We start from the raw sequence: 25477 nt of genomic DNA, 5'->3' as shown, positions 1-25477 counted from the left end.
CATATAAACTGTTGCATTTATTCACTTCATCCTTCCAATTTTTATTTGCCCACAACACCTTCTTTGATTTTTCTTCCATCTAATAGTCGATCCAAGATATCAAAATTTCGTACACTCGGGTTGCCTTAAGATATTGACAGCTCCTTAAGTTTCTCTGTTCAAGTGTGTTTTAGTGGAGAAACCCAACAAAAGCAATAAACCCTAATATTATCAATAAAAAAGATAGAGACAGATAACCTTTGTCAAGGTATACCACTCGTCCAAAAACGCTAACACAGTAAATCCAGCAGCCACACAACAGAATGTTGTGGATAAAGCAACAATTTTTGAATCATATGAATGATGGTCCATCCTGCCATAGATAAGAGAAGATTACAAATCAGGAGATCATCAAAACCAGTTGATAAATGAGCACTTCTGTAATCAGCATGTAGTCAGAACTACCACATCATGGCAACTTTTTGTTCAACTTCTTCTCAATGCCCCCTAGGTTATGCTTCAGATGAAATTAAGATCGCATCTATCAATCTATATGTAAAAGTACAGACTGGGGGAACTAGAACAAAGCAGTTGAAAGGAAAGGAAAGAAACAACAGTATTATCATTAAAGAAAGAGTTTTTACATACCCAATCCCTTTCTGTTTATATAAAGAATACTTTTCTGATAATTGCATTTATATAGCTAAATCAGTCAATAAGGAGGCTCACTCGGTGCACATCAAATAAAACATTTATCTATTGGAAAATAAAGCGTTTATTTCCATGGCTTTACCTTTTATTTCTGCTGTCTATGTTATAGCTGGCTTTTCAGTATATCAATGATCTGAGGAGAATGTTTTTCATATTTTTCTGTATATCTTGGGTAATTACAAGCCCTAGCATATATATAAACTTAATTACCTTACCTTGGTCCTGTACAAAATATTAGCCTTAATTAATCGATACAAATAGGGAATAAAATATTAAAAGAATAATTTACTAGAAATAAATTATTTTTGTTTCCAAATTCACCACACATACGCTCCAGGGAAGATGGAACAACAAAATAACAAAAACAAACTTAATTAATTACCGAATTGCTACCTTACTTGAACAGACAATGATAGTTCCCAATTTTGTGGCTTCAAATTCATAATGAATTGTTTTGAGAAATGACTGTTCAACTGTCAAAGTTCAGAAGCCATTTAACAGATGCCAGTCCATCACAAAGTACTTCCCTTCATTAAAATCTCTATCCGCAAAGAATTATAGAACTGAAGCAAAGTCAAACAGAAGGGAAAAAAAATTAGTTACCTCGTATATTGTAGTCGAGTAGTGATAGGGCTTAATACAACAATTTGGTACTTGTGACTTTCAGCAGATTCAATCAGGTAGGCCTTCAAACCACAAACTTTAAAATATGCACCAAGAGAAATTTGTTCTTGACATTTGTAAGCTTCATTATCGGATTTAGAGGCATCAATTTCTTGGGGTTCCAGAATAGGATATTCTGCTGCTCTATCACAACCTGCAGCATTTTCACTGGGCAATCCAAGATATTTTTCCGACTTCGGAGATACCACAAGCTCAATGTTGCAGATGTCAAATGTGATGTGCGTAACAAGATGGTCACCCACGTTTTCACTATAGAACTTATTGTTTAATAGAGATATTTGAATGTGAGGACCGGCAATCAATACCCCAATTTGAATATGCTTCCGAGGAAGAATTCTGATAATATCTGATTCAATTTTGCTTGAATATGATCTACACCTGCTACTCAAATCCCTCACTGATGGATCCTGATCTAAAGTACTCATGACAACGTTTTCCCCCATCTTGTCATTCAAAGAAAGAGAACACTGTATTTGTCGAAGAAGCACAATAATGGTGGCTATAGAATTGAAGTCCAGGTCGAAGTTCAGTCTACCGAGAGTCAGGCCACAGATCCAAAACCAGGAACAACCATAATCGAGGCTGTGATGTGTCAAAGAGCTCTTCACCTCACAAAGAATCCATGGAGTCAGCACATTAGGGATTACTTCTTCAAATTTAGAATAAGATTCTTTCCAATTCAACCACATACTTCTGATAATATGGTCTAAAAGGGGGACTGAAGTTTCACCACTAACATTAGTAGCTTCAGGAAAGTATATAATATGACCAGGCTCCCCCCACACTATTTGCTTCTCATCGAATTTCTTATTCTCCGGTTCTTTTAATTTACTATTCGCACCAGCTTTCACAAGAGGTGAAGAAAGAATCTTCAAACACCCAGATCCAGACATCAAATATTGTTCAGAAACATTTACCGTATATCTTAAGATGAATGCATCTGCCAAAATATGGAATGAAAGTAAATCTTGGTACGAAACTGCTGTAACTGTGACTGCCTTCCTAGAGGTAGAACGTTCTGTTGAATTATTTGGAGAAATAGATACCGAAATTTGTTGGACAATTAAGTTGATACCATTTTCTAAGAGGCAATCTTCCTGAAAAGTGCCACACTTCTGACGAATCTTTGGAGATATGGCCAAAACTTTGTGCAACAAAAAAAGTCTTGAAATGAAACGCAATAAATTCCCTACTACGCACAAAATAAGCACAAGTAGCTGAGACAACTTCCAGAAGGTCCTTTTACCCAGTAACTCTTCAAAACTGTCATGTTTTCCAGGACCACGTGATGCCAGTCTGAAGCGTGTTATTTGTCGAGCAAATGCAATTGCCTCGAGTGGAAGATCATTTTCGATATTGGAAATAAGTTTCCACTTAGACTTGACAGATCTTGAATATGTCGTGTCTCGAGACATCACCTCAGCTGCTCTTTTCATTTGATCACTCCCAGGATATCCAACCAGGAGAAGTAAGTTCTGATAAGCTTTTAAATATTGCAACCATAAATATGTAAATTTTATTACTTTCATTATTGACAGGTTAGTAGATGGAAGCAGAGAACCAAGTCTGCTTGCCACAATATTCCATAATAGCCTTCCAGGTCTAATACATTTAGATTCTTTGGATAAGCGTGCATAAAACAGCAACATGATACGGAGATCTGCTGGAGAAAATATATAATTTAACCTTGGAACACGTACACAAATGCTTGTGAACTGAAGATTTGTCACATTAACTAAAACTGACATATTTGTCGCTGGCATAATAGAGCTCGAGTGGTTTTCACCATTCAATCTAATCCCCAAGCTGTCAATATCAACGACAAATGAACTCTCTTCAGAAGGCACAAAAAGTGAACCCATGAATCCTCTAACAAAACAAATATGACCGAAGTTCTGCGATCCTGCTTCAATTTTTTTCACATACAATGAGAATGCATTATGTGAATTCGGAAATTGAAACAAGACACGAACATCATGAAACTGAATCTGGGAGTGTGCAAATAAAGTATTCAGTAAGGACTCTTTCCATGTTCTTGTGGTAATGTCGGTAATCTTTCTAAGGGAGGCATGCAAGGTACAACCCTGAAACATCAAAGACAAAAATACTATGCTCGAAATTTCATGAAGATAAAACAAATTTACAAAATATAAACTCACGCACAAATCCACAACATAATAAACATTGTATAATTGTGTATTTTATTCAAAAGATAATATTTTTTCAAATCAGAATTGACATTATTAGAATTAATATATATGTTTATACGATTTTACAATAATTTAATCATAGGATATTATCTACCATATTTATCCAATTTATTTTCATCCATACAAAAAAGGTGGTGCTTATAATATAAATATAAACTAAAAGAGAATAACTTTTAGGCCATTAGACATTGTTTCAGGGAAGTCACCCTTGATGGTCGATGCACATAAATCATGTGTTGCATAGCAATTTTTTATCCATAATACTTATACTATTAAATTTTCAATATGGTATCAACGGAGCAATTCAGATATGAGTTTTGGCTAATGTATAATACAAAAATCTGTGGGTGCACAAAAATAGCTGGACCAGTTACTACTCACATAAACATTGATAAAATAAAAGTAATCGGTTACTAGGTGAACAAAACCACACTTAAGTTGTAATGTCTGATTGCTAGAGCAGGATGAACCAAGTGTGACCTTATCAAGTACCTGTCTAATTACTGATATTTATCATCATAATGTGGGCATACTAATGGAATCAAATACTTTCTTGTATGCTCTCTGTCTCCCAGGTTTTCAGATAAAACAGCATGCAACATTTTCTTCAAGAAATTTTGTGTTTTAAATTTAAATTGAACACTTCAATTCAGACATGCCACTCGCAAATGCCAAAAAATAGATATAGGAGTGAATACTGGTCACTTTGCCAAATTTTATATATGATGGAAAAAATACAACACAAATTTATCAACTATATAGCAGGTCAACCCCCACGTTCCGATCATTCTCCCATAAAAGACAATTATTGCTTCTCAATCATCTCCCTCCCAAAAAGTGACTCATCAAGATCAAACATAGAACATTAGCTTTTGCACAAATTGTGAGATTGAGTGTACACCACTTTACCAAAAACTATATCTAGCGGTACCAGTGCAATCCAAATATTTTAAAATCATATAATAACTCAATTGGCGTGTTTCAATAGTTTACCCATCATGCCATTGGTGACCGGCTCAATGAATAACTTTTTTCCCCTAAAAAACATTATTTCTGGATTGTCCCCCGACCTTCTACCAGTTCAGGTCTCTTTAACGCAATAATGATATCCTAGCATTAACTTTTGCTCCCCAATAATTTATATTTCTCGTTCAATATATGTAGAAGGAAAGTATGTGAAGGCAGGAAAGCTCAATCTTTACATATAGTTTTGGGTATAGCTTGACAAAAATCATTGATTCTCAACATTTAATCAATATTTAGAAATTCTAAACATGATTCTGAAGGCATAAAGGTGAAATCAAGGAATGGGGTCGAAGTGTTAGAAAAAAAGAAGCAATTGCATGTACTCGGCACCTCTGCATCACCGACGTTGGAGCCATCAATTTGTGTTTGACATGCCATTGTTGAGTTACGATTTTAGGGACCCGTTTGAAAGCGGGTAGAGGTGGTCGGTCCAGGTAAGACGGGTTGGCCCACCTTTAATTTTTTAAAAATTCCTATTAATCACTGAATTTTTTTCCTTTGGAAAGAAAATTAATTGTTCATTAGTACTGCGAAATTTGAAAGGGTGTATTATTTATATATTGAGATTAATATGTGATTAAAAACTAAGTGTCAATTCGTTTTTAGTATTTTCAAAATTAAACTAGGAGTGTTCAAAAAATTAAAATAAAAATAAAGTAGGAGATTAACTTAAACAAAAAACATAATAAAGACTATATCTATTATCGGTGGGTATAAATTAAAAAGTTATAATATTTTTTGAATAAATTTAAATTTAGAAATTATCTTTGCTAAATAGTCAATTTCATCAAATATATGAGAATTAATCGTAACTCAAATAAATACATGATTTTTTTAGTCAAGTTAATAGTTAATTTTATCATTAGGCATGTCTCTCTATTTGTTGGTCTATGGAAACCATTGTCATTTGTTTGTTTAATTGGAACATAAAACTTTTCGGACGATAAAAACTTTAAAATTAAACATGGATGATGCCAATCAATTGGACAAATGGCAACATAACGAAATTGATAAACTCAGAAATGATACATATGAGAATTTGAAGACTTACAAAATAAATAAATATTTTCATGACAAAACAATTCGTTGAAAACCACTTGAGATTAGTCAAAAACTTTGATTTATATTTATAAATTTTATATATTTCCTGGAAAATACTATCCAGGTGGACAAGCCGATCTGTTTTAAAACATGTGTACTTCCTATGGAGCTTTGATCATTGATAACACCAGAAGTGGTGATTTTTAAAGTAAATTGACAAAGACTTGAACTGTATTTAGAAAATGAGATCATCCAATACGAGTTTATTACTCAACCGCAACCCATTATCATTCTAAAACAAATGGACGAGTTGAACTAGCAAACGTGGAGATAAAACAAATTTTGAAAAAAACTGTTAATTCACATTGAAAAGATTTGTTTTTGCGACTTAACTATACACTTCGGGCAAAATTAAACTACTTTTAAAACATCTAGGCATGTTACATGTATCTCTACTGGTTAGTTTTTGATAAGTCTATGAAAAGTATTCTCATTTTCTTGTTTAAATATGGCAATAAAATTTTTATTGCCATAAAAACTTTAAAATCGAACATGTAAGAAGCCAATAAATTGCGCAAATTGCAACTTAACAAAACCAGTGAACTCAAAAATTATGTATATGAAAATTTGAAGATTTATAAAACAAAAACTAAATCTTTTCAGGACAAATCAATTTATTAAATAATTTAAAATCGTTCAAAAACTTTTGTTTTATAATTCCGGATTCTATGAAAACTACTATTGAGGTGGACATATCCATATATATATATTGTAAAGCATGTATATACTCCTATGGAATTCTGGACGTTGATTGAAAATCCTAAACATAGGGATATTTTTATGTAAGTTGACAAAGACTAAAACCATTTTTAGAAAATAAGATTTTTCAAGAAGAGTTCATTAGTCGTTTCCATCTTCAAACAAAGGGACAAATTGAACTAGCAAACCGGATATAAAACAAATTTTGGGCAAAATTGTTAATTAAAATTGCAAAAAATTGGTCTTTGAAGCTTAATGCAATTTACCCTTGTCAAAAACATTATTATGCATGTCTGTCAATTGGTTAGTCTATGGAATGCATGTCTGTCAATTCGTTAGTCTACGGTTTGCAACTTAATGATGCACTTTGGGCAAATCGAATTACTTTTAAAACATCAATATGCATGTCTCTCTAGTCATTAGTCTATGAATAATATTATCATTTGCTTGTTTAATTAGAACATAAAGCTTATTGGGCAATAAAAACTTTAAAATAAAAAAAGATGATGCCAATAAATTGCACAACTTGCAACTTAAAAAAATTGATGAACTCAGAAAATTATGCATATGAGAATTTGAAAATTTATAAAAAAAAAACTAAATCTTTTCAAGAAAAAACAATTCATAGAAAATCATTAGAGATTGGTCAAAAACTTTTGATTTATAATTATCGACTTCATATAATTCTATAAAATTACTATCGAAGTGGACAGCCCACACACAAAATTCGTTATGTCCTTAATAATTTAAAATATTAAATCATTTTGAAATATTAAGAAAAATAATAAAATATAAAGTAATAGCCAAAATATCCAAAATTAGACAACAGATAAATTTTTTGAAAAAAAATTAAAGGACCACTTGTCTTCACACAATTCCTTTAGTGCCAATATAAATAACCTTATATCAGCAGATATGTAATTATTTAAATCGCAAGCGGCGCTAGTTTAACAAAGTCCAAGGCACAAGGTGTAAGGCGAGGTGTGCACCTTATCTAAGTAAGGTGTAATAGGCGTAAACTTTAGAATTCACATATACAAAGTAAATTTTACTAAAATACTACATGACGATATTTTCTCAAAAATTCAATAATAACATGAAGGAAAAAAGATTGTGATTGATGTGCTGAAACAAAATAAGAGAGGGTGAAATAAAACTTCTTTTAGCTGGCAGTGTAAAGGATAAAATTTGAAGATGTTAATGATTGTTGAATAAAAACAAAACAGAAAAGACATCCGTGTAATTCAATTAGAAGAAAAACATACCACTAGACCATGAGGAAATAAAAAAAAAAAGTTTTTGTGTGCATTCTGATTGAACCAGAAGAAAAGGAAAAAAATACTTGCATGGGCATTAAAGAATTTTATTGCTTATGAGCTTTGTGTGTTTGGGCTTGATTTAATCGTTATTTGGCTGCACGTGGCGTTCTGTTAAACAAAAACTACACGTGGAGCTTAATTTTTCAATACGCGCTATACTCACGCCTTGCAACCAGTAAAAGTGCCTCTTTTTCATGGGTTGAGCCTAAGCAGATACCCAAGCACAAGGAGAATGTCTAGTTGCGCCTAGGCGCTCACTTTTGATAATTATGGTAAATAATCATCAAGGAAAACAAGAGAGAAAAATTACTATTCAGTCTTTTTCCTCGCTTTGATCTTCGCTTGGACAACCAGCCTCTCATTGGTTTATTGTCCATATCGATCGGGGTTTTGAATCAAAGTGGTGCGACAACCCCAACCTAACAAAATTTGACCCGATGCTCATCCCTAGTAATAAGGTTCTAAATACTGGCATAGAAATAATAAAAATCTTCATTTTACTTGTAGAAGAGCAGTACACTACCTACACTACTAATTTGGACGGAATTATGTGGGAAACGTAATGGTAAGGAGTAAGCCCGTATATCTCGAGTTGGGGCTACAGCCCTAATATGGTTTGATCATTTCCTTTCTCATCCCTATTCTTTGGCTTCCACGTAGAACAATCAATTATAAAAGAAAGTAAGAAGTTCTCGATGGGTTCACATTCGAGTTTTTCCAAAAACAAATCAAGTGTCATTTTAAGCTCAGATAACTAGTCATTCTTGCTATAATTTAAAAATAAAATAGGCTACGAACCAAAACTTTCTAATTTTCTCAGTGCTAAATTTGAATCAAGATGAGTTCGCATATTAAGGATATTGTTTAAATCTCTGATATCCTCCATATTTGATTCAACTGTAATGAAATATCCACATTAAGCACCGACTGCATACAATCAAGGATTGTGGTCTTTAGGTTAGCTGTTGCTCCCTCTTTCTAGTCCCAACACGAGACATTGCTTATCCTTAAACTGAAATGAATAACCTATTCTCGTGCCTTTTCTCCTAACACCGTCACCTTCCACGGGCGATAATAATCATTTACATTTTTCCCTACCAGCAACATCCTCTTCCCTTTCAACATCAAATACCATAAAACAATGCAGGTTGCACTGCCTTCCCTGGAGGAGGCCCCCTAGTCTTTCAACCCACGCCCCATATTTCTCAACTTTGGTGCCACTATAGTCATCCTCACAGAGAATGACTCCATTAGTCCTTACATAGTCCTCGAGTAGGACCACATATTGAATGCTTCTAAGAGCAACTATGGGGTTCTTGATTTCGCTTCAGTTTAAAATGATGTCACGAAGAAAGAAACTTGTTAAATATATAACGCCAAACCACATGTTAACTCTGTAATGTTCAAATAACCCAACAATATTCACACAGTAAAATCCTCGATAAAGGTGGTACAGACAAGAAATACCTCAGGATCAATCTCCGAAAGAACCTTGTTCTTGCCCTCCATTGTAATGTCTTTAACCCTCGGCCTCCACTTCACTCCTCTTTCATCCTCCTCTTCCCTTCACACGCCAAATAATAATAAACAGAGAAACGGCAGGGTCGGAAAATTTAAAAAGGCGCAAAAGTATGACATGACAATAATGTTTATAATCACAGAAAACTAGCTTGCAAAAACTAAGCAAACACAAGTAATCGTGTCGAGGTTATGACGACAAAAAGTAAAATAAATCAGACATTTTCTTTAAAAAAGAGAAGAATCAAGTCGCTCAATCATGACTATCCACATTCGAATAAGCAAATACAAAACACTAGACGAGACAAAAATAGCGTACCCAATTGAAACAACAAAACGGAGGCCCCGAATCACGAGAGTGAAGGCTGACGAGGACCATGGCGAGAGTTCGATACTCACGTGTTCCACGCGAACTTCTTTGAAACAAATCCGAGAAGGGTCTTCGAGTAAATCGTTAAGAGTGGAAGGGTTGAAACTGACGTTATTTAGGGTCCCATTTGAACGGAGGAATCCAAGCTTGAATTCAAGTTCAGGGTCGTCTCGAAGCCATGGCCGCAGAAGAGCCGCGACCCTCCGTCGAATCAAATCATTGAAGAACATCCCTCTATTCTGCACAAGGTTTCTTCGCCCTCATGATTTTGAAGTCGGACACGGAGAATTGAAGCGAAGATTTCAATTTGAGAAGATAATATAGATTAACCGTAGAAGAGGAGGAGCGTTTCAGGAAGAGTCGAAGATTCCTTTTATTTCCCGTATTCATTTGGGTAGCAATGTATAATGGATATAATAAATTCTGTTTTTCAGTGCAAATTTATAATACTTTCAAGTAAAAATTAATTTGATTTTACACACTCAGTCATTTTTAATCAATTAAGGTAACAAAATTCAAGCAGGGAAATTTTAGTGCACAAGTAACTAAAAATTAGTAAAAATAAAAATTCTTTATAAAACACACACTTTTATTTGATAAATCCAATATTTTCCCTAACATTAAAATTAAAGGATAACACTAATATTGCAATCAACTTTACTTGTCCTCGGTTAATACTTGAGTAGGTCTATTGAGTCTCACGAATCTTTGTATGTCAACCCTATCGATATTCACAATAAAAAGTAATATTCTTAGCATAAAAAGTAATACTTTTTCATGGATGACCCAAATAAGAAATATGTCTCACAAAATATGACCCGTAAGACCGTCTCATACAAGTTTTTGTCATAATTACTTATATCAACTTCATTCGTCAATGATAAAAATTGGTAAAGAACAAAATATATATATATATATATATATATATATATATATATATAATTCTATTAAAACATGCAGATCACACTTCGTATTTTTTTGTTTAACTTGGAATTTGATAAATTCTAAATTTTCATAATAATAACTTTGAATCATGAAAATAGTAAAAGTTCATACGTATGGTGGCAAAATGCCATAGCAACTTTACGATGAAATCAAAATGAACATTCGATATTGTGCGTATAACATCATAAATAAATATGTTTTTATCAAATTAGATATGTCAGAGATTTTTCAAGATTATCTTTTTATGATTATGATACATAAAATGTAAGCATATTAATACTAAACAAGAATATGAATGAATAACCAATCATTAAATAATATATAAATTATAAAGTCGAACAACTCGAATAAAAAAAATGGTTCAAAATCACATATTTAATTTTACTTTAAAAATCATAATCTAAAGAAACCCTTTTAACCAAACCATACATAATAACTCTATTTGAATTTAGTGAAAAACCAAATAAATATATTAACTTCTAATATATAATGTATTATTGTGAAAAAGTAAAAATTTATGGTAAAAAGTAAAAATCTCAAACTCTCAAAATTTACCAAACCACACACTTTATAATATTTTTCTCTCTACTCAATTGTGATTTTCTTCACAAATGAGAGATCTATTTATAGGAAATCTTTACAAATAATCCAAAAATAAAATACATCATTACCTACATCATCACACACTAATTTTCAATATTTACAACTCTTATTTTCAACATTCAAATATTCAACATTCAAATATTCAATACTCACATTTTAAATATATTTTTCAACACTCCCCATTGTGATGATGATCATAATGATTGTCTTCATTACGTGTTTTTATACTGCCTCGTTAAAAACCTTACTAGGAAAAACCCATTGGGATAAAAACCATAGGAAGGGAAAAAGAGTGCAGTCACGTAAACTCCCCCTCATGTTGACACGAACAATTCTTCACAAATTTCGTAGATTGCGCATCCCAATATTATATATGTGCTTTCTGAATATTGACGTAGGAAGTGCCTTTGTGAAGAGATCTGATGAGTTTTCACTTGATTGAATGTGACGAACATCAATATATTTATTCTTCTCTAGCTCCTTAGTGAATGCGAAGAACTTAGGAGGAATATGTTTAGTTCTGTCGCTTTTTATGTATCCTTCTTTCATTTGAGCAACACATGCAGCATTATCTTCATATAGTATCACAGGCTTCTCATCAGATGATAATCCGCATGAAATTTGGATATGTTGGGTCATTGATTTTAACCACACACATTCACGACTTGCTTCATGTAGTGCAATAATATCGGCATGATTTGATGAAGTTGTTACGAGCGTTTGTTTCTGAGAACGCCAAGATATTGCAGTGCCTCCACGAGTAAATACATATCCAGTTTGGGAACGTGCCTTGTGTGGATCAGATAAGTATCCAGCATCAGCATAACCAATTATACTTGGATTAGCATCTTTTGAATACAAAAGTCCCAAGTCTGTCGTTCCTCGTAGATAACGGAATATATGTTTAATTCCGTTCCAGTGTCTCTTTGTTGGATATATGCTAAATCTTGCCAACAGATTCACGGCAAAAGATATATCAGGCCTTGTACAATTTGTAAGGTACATAAGGGCACCGATGGCACTTAGATATGGTACTTCTGGACCAAGAATATCTTCATCATCTTCACATGGACGGAATGGATCCTTTTCTATGTTTAATGATCTAACAACCATTGGAGTACTTAAAGGATTTGCTTTATCCATATTAAAACGTTTAAGGATCTTTTCTGTATAATTTGTCTGGTGAACAAACATTCCACATTCTTTTTGTTCAATTTGTAAACCCAGACAATACTTGGTTTTTCCAAGATCTTTCATTTCAAATTCTTCCTTCAAGTATGACACAACTTCTTGAATTTCTTTATTCGTTCCAATGATGTTTAAATCATCAACATATACAGCAATAATTACGCATCCGGATGTTGTTTTCTTAATGAAAACACAAGGACATATTGAATTATTTACATATCTCTTTTTCATCAAGTGATCACTTAGTCGATTATACCACATTCGACCTGATTGCTTTAACCCATATAATGATCTTTGTAATTTCACATAATAACATTCCTTGGGTTTTGAACTTTGTGCTTCAGGCATCTTAAATCCTTCAGGGATTTTCATATATATATTACTATCAAGTGATCCATATAAGTAAGCTGTAACAACATCCATAAGACGCATTTCTAACTTTTCAGATACCGCCAAGCTAATCAAATACCGAAACGTAATTGCATCCATCACAGGAGAATACGTTTCTTCATAATCAATTCCAGGCCTTTGAGAAAAACCTTGTGCAACAAGTCGAGCTTTATATCTTACTATTTCATTTTTCTCATTTCGCTTTCGAATAAAAACCCATTTGTATCCAACAGGTTTTACACCTTCAGGTGTAAGGACTATAGGTCCAAAAACATTACGTTTATTTAGCGAATTTAATTCAACCTGGATGGCATCTTTCCATTTTATCCAATCCTGCCGATTTTTACATTCACCAAAAGATTTTGGTTCATGATCTTCGTTATCATTTATGATGTCGATTGCCACATTATAAGAAAATATATCATCAATTTCATCTATATCTTTTCGGTTCCATATTTTTCCAGTATTAATATAATTGATAGAGATTTCATGATTCTCGTCAGTTTGTGGTTCTGACAGAACATTTTCATCATCATGTGTTTCTTCAGGAACACCATTCTCTATTTTGTGATCATCATGTGTTTCTTCAGAAACGTCATTCTTTATTTTGTGATCATCGTGTTTCTCTATGAATTTTCTATTTCGAGGATTTTTATCCTTGGAACCGACTGGCCTTCCACGCTTCAGGCGTTTAATGACATCATGGGTATCTTCCATTTGTTTCTTTGGAATTTCAATTCGAGCAGGGGCATTTGCAGCATGTATATATGATTTAGTTACCCCTTTTGTGTCTGCAAATGCATCTGGTATTTGATTTGCTATTCTTTGCAAGTGTACAATTTGTTGTACATCTTTTTCACATTGTTTTGTTCTTGGATCCAGATGTAACAATGATGATACATACCATGTAATTTCCTTTTCGGTATGTTTCTGTTCTCCCCCTAACATTGGGAAGATTTCCTCATTAAAATGACAATCAGCAAAACGTGCTGTGAACACGTCGCCTGTCTGAGGTTCAAGATATCGAATGATTGATGGACTATCATAACCGATATAAATTCCAACCTTTCTTTGAGGTCCCATTTTCTTTCGTTGCGGTGGTGCAATAGGCACATACACCATACATCCAAAAATTTTCAGATGAGAAATGTCTGGTTCTTTACCAAATGCAAGCTGCAATGGGGAGTATTTATGATATGCACTTGGTCTGATGCGAATTAATGAAGCAGCGTGTAAAATTGTATGTCCCCATATAGAAATAGGGAGCTTTGTTTTCATAATCATTGGTCTAGCAATCATTTGCAGACGTTTAATCAATGATTTAGCCAATCCATTCTGTGTATGTACATGAGCAACAGGATGCTCAACAATGATTCCCATAGACATACAATAATCATTGAAAGTTTGGGAAGTAAATTCACCAGCATTATCAAGTCTAATTTTCTTGATTGTATAATCGGGAAATTGATTCCTCAATTTTATTATTTGAGCAAGTAATCTTGCAAATGCAATATTTCGAGTTGATAATAAACATACATGTGACCATCTGCTGGAGGCATCAATCAATACCATAAAGTATCTGAATGGTCCACATGGTGGATGGATTGGTCCACAAATATCACCCTGAATACGTTCAAGAAACATTGGTGATTCAGTTTGGATTTTGACTGGTGATGGTCTTATAATAAGTTTTCCAAGAGAACATGCTTTACATTGAAACTTATTATTCTGAAAGATCTTCTGGTCTTTCAGTGGATGATCATGTGTATTTTCTATAATTCTTCGCATCATTGTTGAACCAGGATGTCCCAATCGATCATGCCAATTGGTTAATATCGAAGAATTATCAACTACCATGTTTGATTCAATGGGACTTATATGTGTATAATGCAATCCAGTAGGGAGCATTGGTAGTTTTTCAATCACATATTTCTTTCCTGATTTATATGTGATAAGACACATATATTTCTCATTCCCTTCATTCATTGTTTGAGTATCATACCCATGGGAATATATATCATTAAAACTCAACAAATTTCTTTTCGATTGTGGTGAATATAAAGCATCATTGATCAAAAATTTTGTACCATTAGGTAACAAAAATTGTGCTTTACCACATCCTTTAATCAAGTCTACATGACCTGATATTGTATTCACCGTTGTTTTTGTTGGTTTTAGTTCCAAGAAATATCTTTTATCTCGGAGGATAGTGAGCGTTGTACCACTATCGGGTATGCAAACTTCAGCTTTGCTCATAGCATTTTCCATATTTGAACTTCAAAAAAATATGCAATGAAATAAATTACTTGCAATATATATTTAAATATAACACAAATCATAATTATACAATAAAACATTATTCTATGAATACATGAAAAATAGATTATTGTACATTTATATTCTACCATTATATTGTTCATTTTCAGAGAAATCGTTGAGAAAATCTGCAGCATCAATATTGTTCATTTCTATCCCACCAACATATTGATCATTTCCAGAGAAATCATTCATAAAATCACCAGCATCAAAATGAGTTGAATCACTCAAACGGTCACTGCGTTCAGTGAAGTTGGTCTCCTTTTCTTTCCCCTTTAATGATTCTTTATAAAGTTTACAAAGGTGCTCAGGGGCTCGACAAACTTTGGACCAATGTCCTGGAGTACCACATCTGTAACAAGAACTTTCATATCTTTTTGAGTGCTTCTCATTAACACTTGTATTCTCATGATGCCTTTTCTGTGGATGGTTTGAGACGTTCTTTTGAGATGAGTTATAAAAATAACTATCTCGATTATTTTCAAAACCACGGCCTTGACCACGACCACGGCCAATTCCACGTCCACGTCCATGTCCACGACCTCGACCTCGACCTCGACCAAAACCTTGTCTTTGAATTTGATTTTGGTTTTCAGGTTTAAATTCATTTTTACTTACAGCATTTACTTCTGGAAATGCTGTTGATCCAGTGGGTCGGGACTGATGATTTCTCATTAATAGCTCGTTGTTTTTTTCGCCACAAGAAGACAGGCGATGAGTTCAGAATATCTCGCGAATCCACGTACTCTATATTGTTGCTGTAGAGTAATATTTGATGCATGAAACGTGGAAAATGTTTTTTCAAGCATCTCAGATTCTGTGACCTCATGTCCACAAAATTTTAATTGCGAGATTATTCTATACATCGCCGAATTGTAATCACTGACTTTTTTAAAGTCTTGGAATTTCAATGTATTCCATTCATCCCGGGCGGTCGGAAGTATAACTTCTCTTATATGTTCGAATCTTTTTTTTAATCCCTTCCACAAAGCCATGGGATTTTTTTCAGTCAGATATTCACATTTCAATCCATCGTCGAGATGTCGACGCAAAAATATCATGGCTCTTGCCTTTTCTTGTGACGTGCATATGCCATTTTCTTTAATGGTCTCGCTTAGACCCAATGATTCAAGATGCATTTCTACATCTAGAGTCCATGGCATATAATTCTTTCCCGTGATGTCGAGCGCAACAAATTCGAGCTTTGTTAAATTTGACATGGTGATACTAAAAAAAATTACGATGCATTTTATTAGTTAATAATTATTGCAATACAAAGTAACGGATAAACAACAAGTACAAGTATTTGTAAAAATAAAGAAAACACACGAGGAGGATATTCTCCGATAAATAAAAGACTCGTGAGTATGATAACCAAAATAATTAAAAATAACCTTGAGAAAGCCATCTTCTTTTTTCTTCGAAAAATTTGATGATGAATAATTTTTAGAGAAGAAGAGAAAGTTGGAGTGATGGAATGTGTTTGTGAGATCATATTTATAGGGCAAAAACTAGCCGTTTTTTACCATTTATGACCGTTGGGGTACAAAAAAAATAAAGGCATGTATTTGTATAATTTTATGGTAATAATATGATATATATAATATTAGACATGTTTAAATAATTATGTATATCATATCATAATATTATAATGAGTGTCATAATTTATTTTGTTTAAAAATCTTATAGGCTTTTATACTTGTCGTATCCCTTACCGGGAGTGTGGGATGTCGTCTTAACATCCTCTCAGGATTTATAACAAGTTTATGAAAAATTTATTTTTATTATTTCTAATAATAACATTATATTGTATATTAAATAAATACACAATAAATAAATAACAGTAAAATAAATATAATTATTTTTGTTACCTTTTTCTTCTGTTTGAAGCTTGGAAAAGTATGTAGGACTTTTAGAGCTTCGTGCTGATAACGTGTTGTGAAAAAGTAAAAATTTATGGTAAAAAGTAAAAATCTCAAACTCTCAAAATTTACCAAACCACACACTTTATAATATTTTTCTCTCTACTCAATTGTGATTTTCTTCACAAATGAGAGATCTATTTATAGGAAATTTTTACAAATAATCCAAAAATAAAATACATCATTACCTACATCATCACACACTAATTTTCAATATTTACAACTCTTATTTTCAACATTCAAATATTCAACATTCAAATATTCAATACTCACATTTTAAATATATTTTTCAACATGTATTATGTTGATGCATATATAATATGTTATGCACATCGTAGCCGCTTGTGCCAAAAATAGAAGTCCATAGCCTTTGGGTACCACATGTTTTCCGTTAATTTCGTCACGAAAAGTTGTCATCTTTCCAAAAATTTAAATAATTTAATATTATGAGTAGGTCTTTTCTGATACGGTTTCACGAATCTTTATATGTGAGAAGAGTCAACTCTACTGATATTCACAATAAAAAATAATACTCTTAGCATAAAAAATAATATTTTTCATGGATGATTCAAATAAGAGATCTATCTCACAAAATACGACCGTGAGATTGTCTCACACAAATTTTTTTACGTTACTATATATATTTCTTTTAAATTCAATGACGATTACCTTTTGATGCATCACGCTGACGAAATACATTTTTTTTTTAAGTACAAAAATTATTGACTTGGCAAGATAACTTGTGAGGCAGAAACAACGTCGAATCAAATCCTTTATTCTATGGTAGTTGCGAAATGTCAAATTGTGTTTGACAAATTGTAGCACATCATAATTTGCAACATTTACGTCCCCACGAAAGGAACTTTGCCCCCGAAGATATTAATGTGCTAATGAGGAAATATAGCTAAATTTCAGATTGATTATTCTTTACTTATTTTATTACGCAATCGATAAATTTATGAAATCTCAACTTCGTGCCTAGCTTTGCATGCATTTCATTATGATATTTAGAAGTTAAGATTAGTTAAATCTTGTAAAATCATATATTTGTATTATATGTTTATATTCATCGGTAAATAAAAAATATATAATTTTTTTTGCATAGAATTAAAAAGGTAGTAGGAGGACGACGTGGCATAACCAGTGAGTATATCAATCCATTCGCTCACATAATTTTCTCATGTAAAATATACAGATGTTGGTGGATATATATTTTTTCTTTAATATTTTCTTCTCTCTTCACTAGATTGCCTAGTTTTTTTTTTCATTTATATTTGATCTTCAAACATTCAATCCCCGATTATTTAGCAGATGAAGAAGAATTCAAGAGCAGGGAAACAAGATATGGCAACAGAAACCAGCACCCCGAGGAGACAAACGTTCGGCAACATGTTGCAATCAGATTCACAAGAATACTCCTTCCGCCTCAGCTGTGCGGCGGATGTCATCCCGGAAAACCATGATAAGACGACGCCACCGCGGAACTCCGACATCAGCACCACCTACAGTATTGCCCCATGGGAATCCCCAACGCCATATTCAACCCCGTCGTGGGGCCAACCTCTATCTCCGTCGTCCAAATCTCCCTGGTCTTCCCACATCCAATCTGAAAATAGTTATTTTTACACAGGCTTGATGGGATCCCTTGTGCGTGAGGAAGGACATATTTATTCTTTAGCAGCTTCCGGCGATTTGCTGTACACGGGTTCCGACAGCAAGAACATCAGGGTGTGGAAGAATCAGAAGGAATTCTCAGGGTTCAAATGTAAGTCCGGTTTGGTTAAAGCAATAATCATAGCGGAGGACAGGATATTTTCAGGTCACCAGGATGGGAAAATCCGGGTCTGGATGGTGTCTAGAAAGGATCCGAGCATTCACAAACGAATCGGGACATTGCCCACATTAAGAGATACGATAAAAAGCTCATTGAACCCCAAAAACTACGTTGAGATCAGGAGACATCGGAACTCGATATGGATCAAACACGTTGATGCAATTTCATCTCTCAGCTTGAGCGAGGACAGATCATTATTATACTCCAGCTCGTGGGATAAAACCTTTAAGGTGTGGCGAATTAACGACTCGAAATGCCTGGAATCAATCAATGCGCACGACGATGCAGTAAATTCAGTGGTTGCCGGGTTCAATAGGTTGGTTTTCACGGGATCCGCCGATGGAACCATCAAGGTTTGGCGGAGGGAAATGCAAGTCAAAGGCGGCACGAAACATGTCTTTTCGCAGACATTATTGAAGCAAGATTGTGCCATAACATCATTAGCCGTTGACGCTTCCGCTACAGTTCTCTACTCCGGATCATCCGACGGGCTCGTCAACTTCTGGGAACACGGCAAGTTTCTTTCACACGGGGGGATTCTGAGGGGCCATAAGCTCGCAGTTTTGTGCCTTGCGACTGCGGGGACTTTGGTGTTCAGTGGGTCGGCGGACACGAACATTTGCGTATGGAGAAAGGAAGGCGATGGCCATATTTGTCTGTCAGTGTTGAACGGGCACAGTGGTCCGGTGAAATGTTTGGCGGCGGAGGAGGAGAAAGGAGAACATTCCAGCGAATTTGATAGGCACTATGTGGTGTACAGTGGCAGCCTTGATAAATCGGTGAAGATATGGCGAGTGTCTGCTTTGACGGCTGCCGCCATTCAACCTCCGCCAGGAACCCCGCAGCATTCTCACCCGGAGATCAGTCGCAGTCCATCTCCGACAAATATTTCTGCTCGTAGCTCCCCGCAGCAAGGTACTAGTAGGGTGAGCCATGGAGCAAAATGATTTTTTTAAATTAAAAAAAAATAGCTGCCTTGAGTTCTCGATTAAATTCACAAATATAAATAACATATAGGTGTATATTGTAATTTTAAAAAATATAACTTGATCCAGAAAACATTATTCTATATATCTTACACATATCTTATTCTGGTTTTGTATATGCAATTAATATACATTATTTGACTTAACTAGATAAATCAAATAACACAAGTATATTTAAAGTGATATCCACCATTTTATTGCTTTATGTCACCTTTTTTTTTCCTAATCCATAAATTGTTAATTGATGAAAGGAGTATCAAATATAAATACTCTATAAATTTAAAATATTACTAAGCATTTGGATGGCTTGTCTGCACGTTGGGATGGGTCGAAGAACGTGGATAATTATAAATCATTTTTAATGACTTAACATTACAACTTTACACTCGCGCACAGACACACACACACACACATATATATATATATATATATATATATATATATATAAAGTTCTCAAAATTTTCAAGGGTATTCTTAAATTTTTCAAAATTTTTGGAAAATATATACATACCATCGTAATTTGAAAACTCTGCAAAATTATATAACATTATTTTAGTTAGTTAATATTGATTTTGAATATAAAAATTCACAAGATATGTATTCCATATTATTAAACATGATATTCCTACGAGGCTAGGACAGTTGTTTTTAGGTTCAGTACAAGATCTTTTTCTCCGACTCGAAATATAATATAATAAAATATCAAATACATAATTTTATGATTTTTTTTACCCAATACAGGTATGTTTTACCAAAAAAATTCCAATATATAAATTATATTTACATTAGAATTTGATGTATATGCACACATGACTTGCCAGAGTAATTTAACAACAAGAAATGTAAACATCTTTGAAATATTATAGTAACTTAATCACAATAGTCGGACATTGAAAAAAAAAGTGATTAGCAGTCCAAATCTCTGACTAAAATATCAGGTTGGCAATTATATCCTGGTGTAATTTGGAAAGCCAGTCACTAAATATACATACCTTGGCAGCGTCAGTAAATGGTTCTGCTTCTCATGTCCGGCAAATGGACCAGAACATCTCAAAGAATGAAAAGACCTGGTTTGTATGATGATGAAACATGTCGTCATGAAGCCAAACTCAAAACAGTTCAAGAATTACACAGGCCTAAGCAGCACATCTAACAGCAGCAGACCCGATGTAAGGCCCTGGCCCTGTCCTCAGACCCTGCAATCACAGTTCTTGGACTCAGACCAGCTTGCACTTACTCATCGGACTTCTCCACGCCAGGAAAGTGGAGTTTGTGCCTTCCCAGGATTCGACCCCTCAACCTCCTCAGCCCTGGCCCTGTCCTCAGACCCTGCAATCACAGTTCTTGGACTCAGACCAGCTTGCACTTACTCATCGGACTTCTCCACGCCAGGAAAGTGGAGTTTGTGCCTTCCCAGGATTCGACCCCTCAACCTCCTCCCTGTCCTCAGACCCTGCAATCACAGTTCTTGGACTCAGACCAGCTTGCACTTACTCATCGGACTTCTCCACGCCAGGAAAGTGGAGTTTGTGCCTTCCCAGGATTCGACCCCTCAACCTCCAACTCAAGCCTATCCTGTACAGAAATGTATAACATGCATACTTTGTTGCCACCCGCTATAAGAAAAAAGGGTAATTTTTCCTCATCTAAAACATGGATCAACGTGTTTAAATAAAAAACATATAATTGTAAATTACCTCATATAAAATAGAGTTTTGGAGCCCAATAAACAATATTGATTGATTAAAAACTAATGCAATATAATAAAGAACCAACCTTAGTTAAAGTTTGCAAATGCACGTGTTTTAGCCCTTTATAAATCCCGAAAAGGTCAATAACTGAGAAGATTGGGTATGCAACAAATGGTAGAGTGGCCAGCAATCTTCACAACATGACAAAGAAGTTAAAAAGTACACAGCAAGTCTTAAATTAATAGTAATCCTTTTATGGTGAAAATAGTCCTAATTTCCTGTATTTGGTTGAGCTCTAACCAACCTATTACATTTTAATTAGTAATATCAAATGATATTTGAAACATCGACATTCAGGAGAATATGAGGTGAAGACTAGAAACCTTTGATTGTTTCTGAACATGATATTCAGAGTGGCCGCGAGCAAAAGACCTATATTATCAAAGCACACTGTTTGAATCTGAAACCCGAACCCTGAATTAGATTCATAGAATGGAGAATTATTACGTCAATTCAAATGGAGTCCGGTATCTACCTGGGATTTCGCAGAAAATTCGTCAAGATTGTCCGAAACTGCAAAGCTTCTATGCACAGCTGACTAACAACGTAAAACTTTATTTTATCACATACTGAACATTGTCATTATATTAAGAAAAGAAAAATTATTTGCATTCTCAAATGTAAAAAACTTGCAGAAACTTGAAAAGCTAAATGTTTAAATTAAGTGAATTATATACAAAATGCTTCCATGGCATAAAAGGAAAAGATATCTCAGACTTACACCAGTTGCAAGATGGCAAGCAAGGCTTATTTGCTTACCAATGTTGGCCATTGTTGCAAGAAGAAGAAAATAGTCCGGAAAGACGGGAGTCAACAACTCAACTCCAATGCTCAAACTGAATAGCACAGAGGTCGTGAACCTAACTCTCTTCCGTTCCAAATAAGAGAAAGTCAGCAATTTTGTGAAAGGATTTTACAAAAATCTAACTGCATAACCGAACAAATTTCTTTCAGTATTTAGCCACTACACTTAATTCAACAAAGAAATACAGTTCACTAATATGAGTAGATATGCAATAGTTTTCGGTGAAGCCCATAGTGCAAAATCTCTTGCAGTGCTAGTGGACTTAGGAGTTGGGGAATGACGAACAATGAACTGCCAACTACATCCATTATTCATCGGTATCTGATGAAGAAATACGAAAAATTATATCGACACCTTTATATGAGGGCAAGGGACTGTACCTTTAGATTGGTATCAAAAGCAGAAGCAAGAGAAGCGGTATAGATGCACCTGCTCAGCCTCCCAAGTCCATCCTTCAGAACCCAATTCAGAGCAGCTGCTGACGGGAGAGAACGAGAATAGCCAATGCCAATTGCCCGAAACATTGCCTAATTTCAACCATTTAGTCATCACAGTCAAATGTACTTTCTAATGAATGTCAGGTGCATCGACCAAAATTTGAAAGAAAAGTATACGGAATGAAAATTAATGGCACTAACATGAACACACACAGGTACATATCATCACATGCCGCAGGTTATCTATTTCAAGATTATGCCAGCATAAAAACAAAAATGCACTTGATTAAATCACACACTTATGCTAGTATCACATTACTCCATTAATTTTCTCTCTGCAGAACCATCCCACCCAACCACCAAAAAGGAAAAAGAATAAATTTCACAAACAATAGCAGTAGCACAACCAAAATTTTTAATCAAATATTCAATACGATCGAAATTTAGCCAGTCAAATCAAGCCAAAACTCAAAGAAATATTCGACCACAACAAGAACCACTAAAACAACCCGGCCGAATAATTTTTAAAGCCCTTCCAAAAATTCCCAAGACTTTTAAATTTTACAGCAGTTTTTGCAGTTTATTCTAAGGCTTCTAAACTTAGAACCTGGGGTGAAAAACAGGTATCTGAAACGAACCCGTACCCTTAACCTCGACAAACTCAAAATAAAAGTTTTAGTTCAATGACTATTAAAGAACCAAGGCATTTACAATCGAATGGCAGAGTCCAGAGCTCCTCAAAATTTCCTTATTCATCCCAAATATATGAACTCTGTCGCGAGAATTTTTAACCAGATTTATGCAAGAAAAAACTCCGACATGACAAATTTAATACCTGTGTAGCAAGAACCTGAAGAGCAGAACTGAACACTCTGTGCAAGAATTTCCATTTCACATACTCCAAATAGTTTTCACTCACTTCCCTCGGAAGAAAAAAGTTCCTCAGGGCAGACCAACAAAATCTACCCAATTTCCTCACCCCATCTTCGTAATCAACGAAATAATCCCGAAAACAAAATCCATTTATCCCATCAACAGAAACCAATTTCAGCTCCCTTCTATCCCAAACGTACCTTGAAACCGTTCCAGAGTGGCGAACCACAAAAGGGAAGCCACAAGTCTCAGGGAGTTCATCGCTTAAGCGGCAAGAATGGAGCTTTTCATGAAAATCATTGCTGCAGATAAAGATTAAGGGTTTAAGAGAGGTTTTTGGTTTGATGGGCTTGGGTATCTTGGGTTTGGGCATGTTCAAGCTGAGCGGTGGATCCCATTTGCAGTGATGGAGTCGCGAGTTTGAAGACGTGTATATTGTTGCTTCCATGAGAGTGAACCTCATGCGAGTATTCATACCTTATTACTTCCGACAACCGGCAAGAGTAGTCATGAAATTTCTATTTCCAACTGCGTTCAAGTATATAATTAAATTTATCTTTTTTCAAAATAACTTAGGGAGCAATTTAAATTTTATTTAAAAAAAATTCTCATGTAGAATTTTGTTCTTTCCAGAATATAGTAGATTTGAATCCAATTACTTGAATGAATAAAATAAAATCATCTACCGCAAAGCCAACAAATCATGGTATATAATAATTTGAATATAATGTGAAAGCGTTTTTTTTTTTTAATAATAATTTAACGTCTTATATACTAGGCAGTGCTCACTCTTTGAAATGTTTGTGTATTTTGTGCATGGAGATTTAAAACACAGTTTGTTGTAATGAAAATATATGAACTCGAATAGGTTAAATTGTTACTGTTGAAATTACACACATTTAGTTATTAAAGACAGTTGATCAATAAAGGAATCAGTACAAATATTCAATTAACGCAAGATTTGAACTAAATTATTCATTCTTTAGATAGTTTGGTGGGAAAAATCTGGTAGCTAGTGGCCATAACTAATGCAGGTTCGGATAAAATCAACACTGGATTAATTTGTTGGGAAATTGAGCTGCTACGTGGATCCAAGAAAGCAACCGGAAAATGGAAGCTCAAGTATGTGTGTGTGTGTGTGTGTGTGTGTGTGTGTGTGTGTGTCTATATATATGATTCCAGGGAGAAAAGAAGACAATGAAGCAACATTCTCTACCACAAGCAAGAACGTGATCAAGAGGGAAGAAAACCTAGAGAAGATAGGATAGAGAATAGAGGACACAGGGTCTGTGTATTTACAAGTTCTTCCAGAACAATTCCCTTGTATTGTACATTTGGTGATGATAAAGAAGGTTGGTGGGGAAATGCCGTGGATGGAGGTGGATCTTGACAGAACCAGGTAAATCTTTCTTCTACTTTTTTTTATTTTTGTTAGAATATATTATCGTTAGCTCTCAAGGGTATGTTAGTCATTTTACTCTTTTTGTGTTTATTCTAACTATATAAACATAATTCTTTGTATTCTTTATTCAGTTGACAATACGGCGACTTGAGTTTTTCGCTCACTCTCTATTTCTTCAATTTTGTGCTTGGTAACTTATAGTGTATGTTGCTCGTTGGTGGTGGTTTGTTCGTGATTGAGTACCGCCATCTATTCGATCCTAACTTCTTCATTCCATCAAACAAATTGTGTGCTGTATCTTGAACCAATTGATCTAACACATCAAACCTACTGAGAAACATGTAAGAATAATAAAGGACTAAGCAGTACAGTTCATAACGCAAAGTGTGTACACCAGTACACGCATTC

At 34.4% G+C, this 25477-nt stretch overlaps 3 protein-coding genes across 6 annotated transcripts in view; 1 reads left to right on the top strand and 2 right to left on the bottom strand.

Annotated features, from left to right (window-relative positions):
* LOC142546666 (uncharacterized) overlaps positions 1-10000 on the bottom strand; it is a 41740-nt gene extending 31740 nt beyond the window's left edge. The window contains exons 1-4 of one of the 3 annotated variants that reach the window (XR_012820502.1): positions 9567-10000; positions 9197-9293; positions 1294-3458; positions 238-352 (exon numbers count right to left, since the gene is read on the bottom strand). Coding sequence is in view for 1 of the 3 variants with exons in the window: in XM_075654504.1 (XP_075510619.1) it covers positions 238-352; positions 1294-3458; positions 9197-9293; positions 9567-9847 (2658 nt within the window). In the remaining 2 variants the exon portion in view is untranslated. The remainder of the gene's footprint in view (positions 1-237; positions 353-1293; positions 3459-9196; positions 9294-9566) is intronic. The other 2 variants (XR_012820501.1, XM_075654504.1) reach the window with 2 other exon arrangements.
* An 8162-nt stretch (positions 10001-18162) lies between these two features.
* Positions 18163-19772, top strand: LOC142546664 (protein JINGUBANG-like). The gene has a single exon (XM_075654500.1). It carries the CDS (start codon positions 18293-18295, stop codon positions 19760-19762), a length of 1470 nt encoding a protein of 489 aa, XP_075510615.1. The 5' UTR covers positions 18163-18292; the 3' UTR covers positions 19763-19772.
* An 855-nt stretch (positions 19773-20627) lies between these two features.
* LOC142546665 (protein root UVB sensitive 4-like) lies at positions 20628-24208 on the bottom strand. 2 transcript variants are annotated; one of them, XM_075654502.1, is made up of 7 exons: positions 23630-24208; positions 22738-22884; positions 22274-22420; positions 22028-22090; positions 21876-21952; positions 21578-21683; positions 20628-21376 (listed from the first exon to the last, which is right to left on the bottom strand). In XM_075654502.1, exons 1-7 carry the CDS (start codon positions 24140-24142, stop codon positions 21296-21298), a joined length of 1134 nt encoding a protein of 377 aa, XP_075510617.1. In that variant the 5' UTR covers positions 24143-24208; the 3' UTR covers positions 20628-21295. The 2 variants fall into 2 exon arrangements, with proteins under 2 accessions (XP_075510617.1, XP_075510618.1); XM_075654503.1 differs by lacking the exon at positions 22274-22420.
* Positions 24209-25477: the final 1269 nt, after the last annotated feature.

Source organism: Primulina tabacum, chromosome 5 (genome assembly GCF_025594145.1).
Source record: "Primulina tabacum isolate GXHZ01 chromosome 5, ASM2559414v2, whole genome shotgun sequence".
NCBI classification, from domain to species: Eukaryota; Viridiplantae; Streptophyta; class Magnoliopsida; order Lamiales; family Gesneriaceae; genus Primulina; species Primulina tabacum.
The sequence above is the reverse complement of the archived record's forward strand: the minus strand, read 5'-3'. Positions and strand labels throughout refer to the sequence as shown.